Source organism: Pteronotus mesoamericanus, unplaced genomic scaffold (genome assembly GCF_021234165.1).
Source record: "Pteronotus mesoamericanus isolate MK-2021 breed Mesoamerican mustached bat unplaced genomic scaffold, CSHL_Meso_final contig_168, whole genome shotgun sequence".
NCBI lineage: Eukaryota > Metazoa > Chordata > Mammalia > Chiroptera > Mormoopidae > Pteronotus > Pteronotus mesoamericanus.
The window spans coordinates 77,811-89,924 of record NW_026555067.1 but is presented as its reverse complement, the minus strand read 5'-3'; the positions used below and the strand labels follow the sequence as shown (position 1 = coordinate 89,924).

At 39.5% G+C, this 12,114-nt stretch overlaps 1 protein-coding gene across 1 annotated transcript; it reads right to left on the bottom strand.

Annotated features, from left to right (window-relative positions):
- Positions 1-1,353: 1,353 nt before the first annotated feature.
- Positions 1,354-3,000, bottom strand: LOC129064620 (suppressor of cytokine signaling 5-like). The gene is given in 3 exon segments (XM_054565752.1): positions 1,354-1,502; positions 1,505-2,919; positions 2,921-3,000. Coding segments are annotated over 3 exon segments (1,644 nt in total).
- Between the last annotated feature and the right edge of the window lie 9,114 nt (positions 3,001-12,114).

Sequence of the window (12,114 nt, the reverse complement as noted above, 5' to 3'; positions counted from 1 at the left end):
GGTTAGTCTTGCACACAAATATAACTTTTCTTTTTTGTAGCCTTGGCAATAGCCATCAGGATGTAAAATAACTTTCTGTAGCAGCAGGTAAGGAAACTAAGGAGCACTCACCAGTGGTACAGAGCACATTAACAAAAAGACACAAGAATGGATTCGACTACTTTAGTGCAAAATGTCTAGGATAGAACTATAAATTCAGTTCAATACTAAGAAGCAAACACTAGAACTTGGTATTACTTCCAAAATAGCTCACTCAAGTAGTATTGCATACTATTCTAAATGACAAAAAGTTGCTAAGTAAAGTTATTTACTTTGTACAGTATCTTTTAAATCTGCAATTTAGGTTTCAGATTTTCCATTAAAAATTAACTGCACTGAAATTCTATAAATTGTACTTAAGCAATTCAGCTATGAGCATTTACAACAAAGCAATAAATACTGCCATCCAAATTATTACAGTTTAACAATAATATGAACATCAGCAACCACTGTAGTTTTTATTTCTGACTTGTTTGGGCATCTTCTAGTCTCATTTTCTTCATGGTTCACATAGTCGTTGTGGGCATAGGAAAAGATCCAACATTAACAAATCAACAAGTAGACTGCACATGTCAACTTTAAAAGTCACACATAGGACTACATTGCAGCAGCTATTCCCAATGTGTTTTAAGTTAAAGCACTCATTAAAAAAATTAATGCCTAAGGCTTTAAATAAAATTCTCCTACCAACTTCAGAAGTCTGAAATTTTAAGAGCTACTATTTAGAAAAACTGGTTTACTTAACAGTACCTTTTGCAGAAGAGAAAAGGAGACTGACTATGAACTAGATCAACACTTAAGTGAACTGCATTATGCCCTTGTGGCCAGAAAATTGCATTTATTTTTTTCTAAAAGGAAGACAGTCTTCATTTTTTGGACTTGCAAAGCTTGATTTATAGTAACTACAAACATCACTACTTTTGGAAGGTTACAGAAAAATTCTTAGGAAAAATAATTTCAAACATTAGTCACACCATTGAAATACTCATCCAATGTTAACAATTTGTTCTTCAGTAAGAAATAGAATTCTTCATAGCAAATGCCCCAGAATTGCCTCACTCAATTACTTCAGCCCCTAAAAACCAAACAGCTATTTGACAAAATGTTTTTGTAGCCTTACTGAACAACTGTAGTCCTATCCTTTGTTGTATCAATAGGCACCATATTTTTATGAGCAAGTAACATCAGAGAGCATCTGACAGACACTAACACTAAGCTTACATACCGTACTGAAAAAAAACCTAACACTGATACATGTGCTTGCTATCGGTGTACTGTCTGATGCACATAAAAGCAGATCTAGGACAGCAGAATTTACTTTGCCTTGACTGGTTCTCGTTCTAACCAGCGAACTCTAACTTTTTGTTTATAATGATACTCTTTTTAAAAATCCTGTAACATTGATGGTAAAGGAAGGCCATCAATTCCATCATATGTAGTGCATCTGCAGATTACTGCACTAAGATATATTGCAAACTAACAGGAAAAGTCCTATTTAGTGAGATAGTAAGCAATGGTTCAAAAAACATGCAAGAACTGGGATCTTTATAATGTTCCAAAAGTCCTGTTACAGTGGAGGAGTGAAATACACATGGGTCATGAGCATCAAAACTAAAGTTGTGATTCCACTGTTCAATTTGGGCATGCAGGGATCTGTTGTAGCAACGGAAGCTCACAGAGAAGAGGTAGTCCTCTTGCGCAGAGTTCCTGAGCAAAAATGTGCCTTCAGGTTTCCCTTCAAGAAGGGCTTCTGCTTCATAATGGTCCATCACTCTCCAGTAACAGGGATTACCTGTAATCTGAAGCAAATCGGGCACGAGGCAGTGTATGTAATCAATCTGTGTGTGGACTTTCCAAGCTCCCTGTCTGCTAACATGGGCATGGCTGTCTCCAGAGACCTGACGTTGCTTCTGCCTACGTGACTGCAAACACAATGTGGTTGTGTCCTCTTCTGAGTTACAATTAGCTTGTGGAATTGAAGAATTGTCCCCACTTATTTCAGTCATTCCAGGAGCTAACTTTGGTCCCAGTTTATATAACAGATTAACCTGTGCAGTGGCTTCAAATGTATGTATTTGTGCATCGAGAGGGGGGTCAACCCCTTCTTCAATACTAAGACGCCTTCTCTCTCTAAGTTTATCTTCTTCATCTTCTGTAGAAACCAAGGATGGATCAAACGTATCAAAAAATGTTGAATGTGGGCTCACAGGGGCTGTATGCTGTTTAATCAAATGCCACTTTTGGGCTAAATCTGTGCCAGCAGGAAAAGGGCATTTCTCAAGCATTAGTTCAGACAGGTGTATTTTTCTTTTATTAGAAAGAAGAGGCTTTGACTGCTTGCTGTAAGTTCTCATTGGAAAACACAGGCCCACAGTATCCTGCAACCTTTGTCTCAGAGAGCGACTTCCTACAGTTCTGCTGGAAACGCTGTCCATATCATGCACAGAGCTTACGCCGTATCTCCTCTCTCTCCTTTGAAGTCCACTTTGAGTTCTACCAAACTTTTTATCAGTATCTAATGAACTTTGAGTCTTTGTAGAGCAGAAATGTTTCTTCTTCCCACCCCATGGAACATGTCGAGAGTAGGAATCTCTTCTTGCCAGTCTCGTTCCTGGGGTGACACACGAATCATTACCCTTTTCAATGCTTATTTCAGCAATCTGAGGAATTTCAGTGGCATAATTTGGGTTTCTTCTTGAAGAATTCTTTGAAGGGCTTAATCCCAGCTGTAAGGCAACATTTTCTCTTAAGGGACTGCTTTGTTGCTGAGGAGCTGAGTCTCCTACACTGACGTTTCTCTCTTTGATAGATGAACATCTGTTGGAGTTCATGTCCACATTTTCAGTACGGCTTCCTCCCTCATGATTGAAGAGATTCTGACCTGTATTTGAAATTATTCCACATTTTCCCCACTTTATCCATTGATTTTAAGATCGATCGGGGCGCGCTGGGCAGCCTCATCCAGGGGCACCTACGGCCAGGCAGGATGGGCCCAGATGGTGCAGTCACCAAGAGGGTGAGTCTGCCCGCCCACTGGTCCCGTCCCTTCCGACTCCCGGAGCAAGCGCAGTCTCCCTTCCTCCGGGCGGATGTCGGATACCCCGACTCCGCCGGATGCCCCCGCCTGGCCCCACCCCCTTCCCCGGCCACCTCCCCCTCTACACCTTTTTCCCCTCCCCCCTCCCCCCAACCCCCACCGGAATGGAAAATCTATTTAGTGACATTTTATTGTTAAACTATTTTCCTCTTTTTTTCCTTCTTAAACATGCTGTTTAACATTTGTTGCAGTACTGGTTTGGTGTTAACAAACTCTTCTAGCTTTTTCTTGTCTGGGAGGCTCCTTATTTCTCCTTAGATTTTAAACAGCAGTCTTTCCTTGGCTGGTGTGGCTCAGTGGATTGAGTGTCAGCCAGCAAGCCAAAAGGTTGCCAGTTCGACTCCCAGTCAGGGCACATGCCTGGGTTGCAGGTCTGATCCCTGCTTGGTGGTGTGTGAGAAGCAACATTGATATATCTCACACGCCGGTATTTCTCTCCCTCTCTTTCTCCCTCCCTTCCCCTGGCTCTAAAAATGAATAAGTAAAAAATTGCCAAAACAAAAACAAAACAAAAAACCCTGATAGCCTTGTGGATAAAGTAGCCTTGGTTGTAGGTCTTTGCTTTTCATTACCTTGAATATTTCACGCCAATCCCTTCTGGCCTGAAAAGTTTCTGTTGAGAAATCAGATGACAGTATAATTGGTGCTCCCTTGTATGTAACTACCTGCTTTTCTGTTGCAACTTTTAGGATTCCCTCCTTATCTTTAAGCCTTGTCATTTTAATTATGATGTGTCTCTGTGTAGGCCTCTTTGGGTCCAACTTGTTTGGAACTTTCTGAGCTTCCTGGACTTGTGTGTCTTTTTCCTTCACCATATTAAGGAAATTTTCAATCGTTATTTCTTGAAATAGATTCTTGATTACTTGCTTCCTCTGTTCTCCTTCTAACATTCCCATAATGCAGATGTTACACTTCATGTTGTCCAAAATGTTTCTTAAGCTCTTCTCATTTTATTTTAATTTTTTAATTTTTTTTATTGTTCAAGTACAGTTGTCTCCATTTTCCAGCCATCATTTTTCCCTGCCCCACCCACCCCCACCTTCCATCCTCAATCCTTCCCCACTTTGGCTTTGTCCATGGATCCTTTATACATATTCCTTGACGTGACCCTTCCCTTTCTTTTCCCTGTTACCCCATTCCCTCCTCCCCTCTCATTACTGTTGCTTTGTTTTTTTCTTTCAGTGTTGCCAGTTATATTTTTCTTGCTTGATTGTTTTGTTGATTAGGTTCCACTTATAGGTGATATCATATGGTATTTGTCTTTCACCGCCTGGCTTAATTCACTTAGCATAATGCTCTCCAGTTCCATCTATGTTGTCAAGAAGGGAAGGAGTTCCTTCTTTCTTTCTGTTGTGCAGTATTCCATTTTGAACTGTACCATAGTCTTTTGATCCACTCATTTACTGATGGACACTTAGGTTGCTTCCAATACTTGGCTATTGTAAATTGTGTAGCTATGAACACTGGGGTGCATAGGTTCTTTTGAATTGGTGTTTCAGGATTCTCAGGGTATAATCCCAGCATGGAATTGCTGGGTCAAAAGGCAGTTCCATTTTTAGCTTTTTGAGGAAATTCCAAACTGTTTTCCACAGTGGCTGCACCAGTCTGTATTCCCACCAACAGTGTACTAGGGTTCCCTTTTCTCCACAGCCTTGCCAGCACTTGTTGTTTGTTGATTTATGATGGCCATTCTAACTGATGTGAAGTGGTATCTTATTGTGGTTTTAATTTGCATTTCTCTGATGGCTAATGATGATGGGCATCCTTTCATATGTCTATGGTCCCTTTGTATGTCCTCCTTGGAGAAGTGTCTGTTCAGGTCTTTTGCCCATTTTATAATTGGATTGTTTGTCTTCCTGGAGTGGAGTCGTGTGAGTTCTTTATATATTTTGGAGATCAAACCCTTGTCTGAGGTATCATTGGCAAATATATTTTCCCAGATGGTTGGTTCCCTTTTCATTTTCCTGCTGTTTTCTTTAGCCATGTGGAACTCTCGAGTATCCTTATTCCCCATGCTGTCTAGTATCCTTATTCCCCACCTTAGTGGGAAAGCTGTTAGTTTTCACCCATTGAGTATGATGTTGGCTGTAGGTTTTTCTTATATGACCTTATGATGTTGAGGTATGCCCCCTTTATTCCTACTGTGCTGAGTGTTTTTATCAAATATTGGTGCTGTACTTTATTTTGATGAAGTCCCATTTGTTTATTCTTTCTCTTATGTCCCTTGCTCTAAGGGACATATAAGTGAAAATATTGCTGCGTGAGAGATCTGAAATTTTTCTGCCTATGTTCCCCTCTAGGACTTGTATGGTGTTGCGACTTATATTTAAGTCTTATCCATCTTGAGTTTATTTTTGTGTATGGTGTAAGTTGGTAGTCGAGTTACTTTTTTTTTGCGTATAGCTGTTCAGATCTCTTTAAATATTTGTTGAAGTGGTTATTTTTCACTCCAATTTATGCTCCTGTTCCCTTTGTTGAATATTAATTGACCATATAAACATGGGTTTATCTCTGGGCTCCCTATTCTGTTCCATTGAGCTATGTGTCTATTCTTATGCCAGTGCCAGAATGTTTTGATTACAGTGGTCTTGTAATGTATTTTGGTGTCAGGTATTGTGATTCCTCCTATTTTGTTCTTTCTCAAAATTTCTGCAGCCATTTGGGGTCATTGATGGCTCCATATAAAGTTTTTAAATGTTTGTTCTATGTCTGTGAAATACGTCATTGGTAGTTTAATAGGGATTGCGTTGAATCTATAAATTGCTTTGGGTAGTATGGACATTTTGATGATGTTAATTATCCCAACCCATGAACTTGGTATGTGTTTCCATTTATTTGTGTCTCCCTTAATTTCTTTCTTCAGTGTTGTGTAGTTTTCTGAGTGCAGGTCTTTTACCTCCTTAGTTAGGTTTATTTGTAGGTACTGTAATTTCTTGTTGCTATAGCAAATGGGATTTGTTCCTGATTTCTGATATTTCATTGTTGGTATACAAAGATGTCTTCAATTTCTGAATATTCACTTTGTATCCCACTATTTTGCCAAATTCACTTATTAGGTCAAGTATTTTTTTTGTGGAGTCTGTAGGGTTTTCTATGTACACTGCCATGTCACCTGCAAACAATGACAGTTTTACTTCCTCCTTTCCAATTTGGATACCTTTTATTTCTTTTTCTTGTCTGATCACTGTGGCTAGGGCTTCCATTACTATGTTCAATAGAAGTGGTGAAAGTGGATATCCTTGTCTTATTCCCCATCTTAGTGGGAAAGCTGTTAGTTTTCACCCATTGAGTATGTTGTTGGCTGTAGGTTTTTCTTATATGGCCTTATGATGTTGAGGTATGCCCCCTTTATTCCTACTGTGCTGAGTGTTTTTATCAAAAATGGGTGCTGTACCTTATCAAATGCCTTTCATGCATCTATTGATATGGTCATGTGGTTTTTGTCTTTCCTTTTGTTTATGTGATGTATTATATTTATTGATTTGTTAATATTGAACCATCCTGCAACCCTGGGATGAATCCCACTTGATCATGGTGTATGATCTTTTTAATGTATTGCTGACTGCAGTTTGTCAATATTTTCTTGAGGGTTTTAGAGTCTATGTTCATCATTGATATTCGCCTGTAGTTTTCTTTCTTTGTTGTGTCTTTATCTGGTTTTGGGATTAGGACGATGCTGGCCTCACAAAAAGAGTTTGGGAGTCATCCCTCTTCTTGGATTTTTTGGAATAGTCTGAGAAGGACAGGGGTTAGCACTTCCTGAAATGTTTTGTAAAATTCTCCTGTTAAACCATCCAGTCCAGGGCTTTTGTGTGCCAGGGGTTTTTTGATGACTGCTTCAATTCCACCAGCTGATATCGGTCTGTTCAGGCTTTCTGCTTCTTCATTCAGTGTTGGGAGGTTATATTTTTCTAGAAATTTGTCCATTTCACCCAGGTTTTCAAATTTCTTGGCATATAATTGTTCATAGTAATTTCTTACAATCCTTTGTATTTCTGTGGTATCAGTTGTCATTTCTCCTCTTTCATTTCTGATATTATTTATTTGGGTCCTCTCCCTTTTTTTCTTAATGAGCCTGCTTAAAGGCTTGTTGATTTTGTTTATCTTTTCAAAGAACCAGCTCCTGGATTTATTGATCCTTTGAATTTTTCTTTTAGTCTCTATGTCATTCAATTCTGCTCTGATCTTGATTATTTCCTTTCTTCTACTCGCTCTGGACTTTGTTTGTTGTTGTTTCTCCAGTTCTTGAAGCTGTATGGTCAGGTAGTTTATTTGAAATGTTTCTATATTTTTTAGGTAGGCTGGTATTGCTATGAACTTCCCTCTCAGGACTGCCTTTGCTGTGTCCCATAGGTTTTGAACTGTTGTGTGTCTATTTTCATTTGTTTCCAGAAACTTTTTGATTTCTTCTCTTATCTCATTATTGACCCATTCATTGTTTAATAGAGAGCTATTCAGTCTCCATGAGTTTGAATGTTTGAGTCTTTTCTTTGAGGTTGGTTTGTAGTTTCAAGCCCTTGTGGTCTGAGAAAATGCTTGTTATGATTTCAATTTTCTTGAATTTGTTGAGTCCTCATTTTTTTTAATTCTTTTTTCTTTTTGCTGCTCTGCCTGGGTGTTTTTTCTACCTTGTCTTCCAAATCACAGTTTTAATCCTGTGCGTCATCTAACCTACTGTTTATTCCTTCCAGTGTATTATTCATTTCAGATATTGCATTCTTTATCTCTGGTCCTTTCTTATGGTTTCTATGTCTTTTTTCATGCTGTCGAGTATCCTTATAATCATTACTCTAAACTCTCATCTCATAAACTGCCTCCATTTCATCTAGTTCTTCTTCTGGAGAATTCTTTTGTTCTTTCATTTGAGGCCTGTTTCTTTGTCTTCCCATTTTGGCTGCTTCTTTATATTTTATGCCTTAGTTGTTAAACTGATCAGTGATACAGCCTCAGGCTATAATCAGCAACCTGGCCTAAGCACCACAGTGTGGGGCAGAGTAATTCCTGTGGGTATGGCTATTGCTTCCTCTCAGGCTGATGCCACTTGGAGAGGAGTGCTCTGCCTGAGACTGATGGCTCCTGTAGTATAATGAATGACTCAGCACAGGGATCCTAGTGGCTGTTCCTTCAGTTTTCTCCCCAGAACCACCAACCCAGACACTCCTCAATAATCTCTAGTCCACTCTCCCCTCCCTCTGCTGGGTCCCAGGATAAGTGGCTGCAAATGAAATTTTGTGCATTAGCCCTTTAGAAGGCTCTCTACATCTCCAACTGTTTCTCACTGGCAGACAGAAACCCTGCTTCTTTTCACAGCTGGATGTTTTCTGGGTTCCTTCTGGTTCTGGTGCTATAGGCTAGGGAGTCCTGCTTGGGGTTCAAACCCCACACTTCTCAGGGGGAACCCCGCAGCTGCTGAAATATCCCTCCAGATCTTCAGATGGTGCCTGTGGGAGCCCAGTTATTCCTCTTGAGGCTACTCCACACTGCCTACCAGTCTTGTTGTGGTGAAGTGGTTTCTTCTATCTGTCCTTGGTTATAAGTATTCTCTCCAGTTAGTGTTCAGTTGGTTATTCCAGATGATTTCTCTACAATGTAGTTGTAATTCTAGATTGTTCTGGGGAGAAGGTTAGTGTAGCCTTCTCTGCCATCTTAAATCCCTCTTAAATAATTTTCAACATCTTTTATTTTTCCACTTTTTATTTTTTCTGATTGCAGTACAGCTGAATCTGGGATCATTATCAATTGTCCCTGGTGGATCAACCACCATCCTTTTTATGGGCAAAATCTTCTACTGATATTTGCAGAGTCCACAGTGAACCTCCTATTAAAATTCAAATATATCCTTGAAAACCTCTTCTGAAAATTAATCAATACTCCTTAAATAAAGAAGCTCTTCAAGGTATAAAGCCCATAATAGAAGATTACATAACTTATGACCTCTAGTTCCTGTAACACTCCCATCTTACCTGTGAGAAAGCCTAAGGCACCAAAATAAATGTTTGTTCAGGACTTCAGAGCAATAGATAACATTATTATTCCTTGACACCTTGTTGTTTCTAACCCTCATATGATGTTAGTATCTATCTCAACTGGAAGTAAGTTCTTTACTGTAATTGAATTACACAGTCCATTCTTCTGCATTCCAGTGGATGAAGCTAGCCAATATCTTTGTGCCTTCACTTGAAAAGGGAAAAGATTTACCTGAAGTGTAATGCCTTAGGGTTTTACTGAATGCCCTTCTTATTTCCTATAAGTCCTGAGGACTGATTTGGATGATATAACTTTCCTTAAAGGTTCTACTTTGTTGCAATATGTAGATGATTTACTGCTTTGTTTTTCTTCTCAGGTCTCCTCTCAGGGAGACATAATCTACTTGTTAGAATGTTTGGCATTAAAGGGACATAAGGCCTCTTGAAAAATAAGTTTGTCCAAACTCAGGTTCTATGTTTGAAAGATCTGATATGGGAACCAGAATTACACTTAGATCCAGATAGGCTTCCTAACTGGTGTCCTAACATTCCTAAAGCCCCAAACTAAGCATCAATTGTGAGAAATTCTTGGGCTGGTTGGCTATTGCTGAAATCATATCCCAAATCTCTCTCTCTCATGGCAAAACCTCTGAATATTTTACCAAAGAATGACAGTCCTGACCCAAAGTTTGGGAAGAATGTCATGCCATAGCCTTTAAAGCCTTAAAAGAGAGTTTAATAAACTCACCTGCTCTTAGACATCCCAATGATCAGGTTCCCTTTTTCTTTTTCTTTTTTTGTGTATAGAAAGGAAGGGAATGCCCCATCACTGGACTGAAGATTTCCATTGTAGACAAGCCTCTTCTGTGGTTAAAGTCCCTACCTGGGGAACTCTGCTTAAAGTCCATAGTGATCCAGGGACCCATGTTACTGGTCAAATGCTTCAATAAGTCTGTGCTGTTTGGCCGGTTTTACATTTTCACTGCATTTATCACCCTCAATCCTTGGCTTTACTCAAATGTACTAATGGCGTTGTTAAGATTCAATTGGCAAAATTTGTAGAAACCCTCCAAATACCTTGGCCAAATGTATTGCCATTTGTTCTTTTAAAACTCAAAGCCACTGCCTTTGGAGCTCATACACTCTCACCTTTTGAGATAATTACAGGATTCCCAGTGTGTCTGGCTCCTGCTCCTTTCAATCCACAGTTGAAAAAGGGAGACATACCTCAATATTGTTAATGCCTAATTGATTCTATTGAAAATGACCATGCTTTTGTAGAGCAATTTTTTGACAGTGCCCTCCAAGGAAATGAAAACCCCAAACACCACACTTTGTAACCTGGAGATTTTGTTTACTGGAAAAGATACCTCTAAAATACTCCATCCAGCTTTGCTGGAAGGGCCTTTCTCAGGTGCTATTGACTAACCCTGTGCTGCTAAACTCCAGGGAGTAGGAATTCATGCTAAATCCCTGTCACATCTAAAGAAGGCACCAAACCCTGACTGGAACTACACATAATCTGGTGACCTGAAACTAAGAAACTAAAACTCTCAAAAATTAAAGTAAGTGATCTCTAAAGAGACAACTTTCCCAAAATTAATAGACCAGGCATATACAACTACCAGGAGTCATGGGACATCAGGATCTTATCAAGAGGGTCCTTTCCAGGGACATGGGACATGAGACATGGGACTAATGGGAATGTGGACTTGGTTGGGTAAGAACTTTTTTTCCAAGTAGAAGACTGTGCCATTTCTGACCATAACCTGTCCCTTAGACACTCACTTTTCTAGCATAAGCTCTGAATTTTGCCAAGAAGCCTCCATGGGAGGCACCCCTGGAGCCTCCCCTTGCATATGATCAGTTCAATGTTTCCCAAATGGCACAGTAGTCTTGGACTCAAGTCTCAGCTGCCAGAGCATCAGGAAAGGAGGCTGCACCATGGTGGACTTCCTAGCACCAAACAAGTAAAGTCCAGTGACTAACTCCCCCACCCCAGGTGCGCGTGCATGCGCGCACATGCGTGCGCGCACACACATACAGAGCATCCCAGGGTACTGTGCCTGCTCTAAGTTTTTTACTCCTGGCAATTTCAAGGTACCTGTTCATCTGAATTCTCTTATACATACTATTCTTTATTAGTATCTTTAGAGTCTTCCCAAAGACAATAGTGTGATTAATCTGTCATTTGTTTGGAGTATGTCATTTCTTTATTTGTCTTGTTAAGAAATATCCTGATTGTTATTGGCTTGTGAAATTCCCACAGTGCACTTGTGCTAAATAAATTGCTGGGATTCTAGAAGAGTTTTTAGGTTAGCAAAGAGTCACTGCCCAAACAAGAACTCTCTAATAGTCCTCACAAATTGTTAATATTTATAGTCTAAATGTTCCCTAGCTGCTCCACATGTTCTTACTGATGAGCCCCAGCAGGGCCCCTCAGCTGCTGGGGCTGCTAACTACTTCTCAACAACAGGTATAAAATGATGACATCCTGGCATAATTTCATGCTATAGGAAAGCAACTTTTTTTCTTGTCATTAACAAGCGGATTAAAACTACTTAAGTCATAAATGAGTTAGAAATCATATTAAACTTATACACAATATGGACAATTTTTGACCAAATGGCTCAACAGTAGGTGAACACTGATAATTTGGAGGCACTGCCAACCAGATATACTCTAGTTCTCAGAAAGATAACTTATCCAGAGGACAATGTTAAACATTACAAGAGATGTAAGATGAAAGAAGGACCCTGTTCTCGAGGGAATCATAATGTAGTATAAACAGCACAGGATATGACAAGAGACCTAAACTCCTGTCTAAAATATGTCGCTGGTAATCAACGTAACTCTCAGGAAGTCATGTCCTACATCTCATATACATTCTTTATATGCCAAAGAGGACTATATATGGATCCTATATTTCGAGAGTAAAACCTGCCTAACAAGGATGTGCCAACGAATCAGGAAACGGTTTTAAAAACATAAGGTCCCTGATACAGCCAGGGA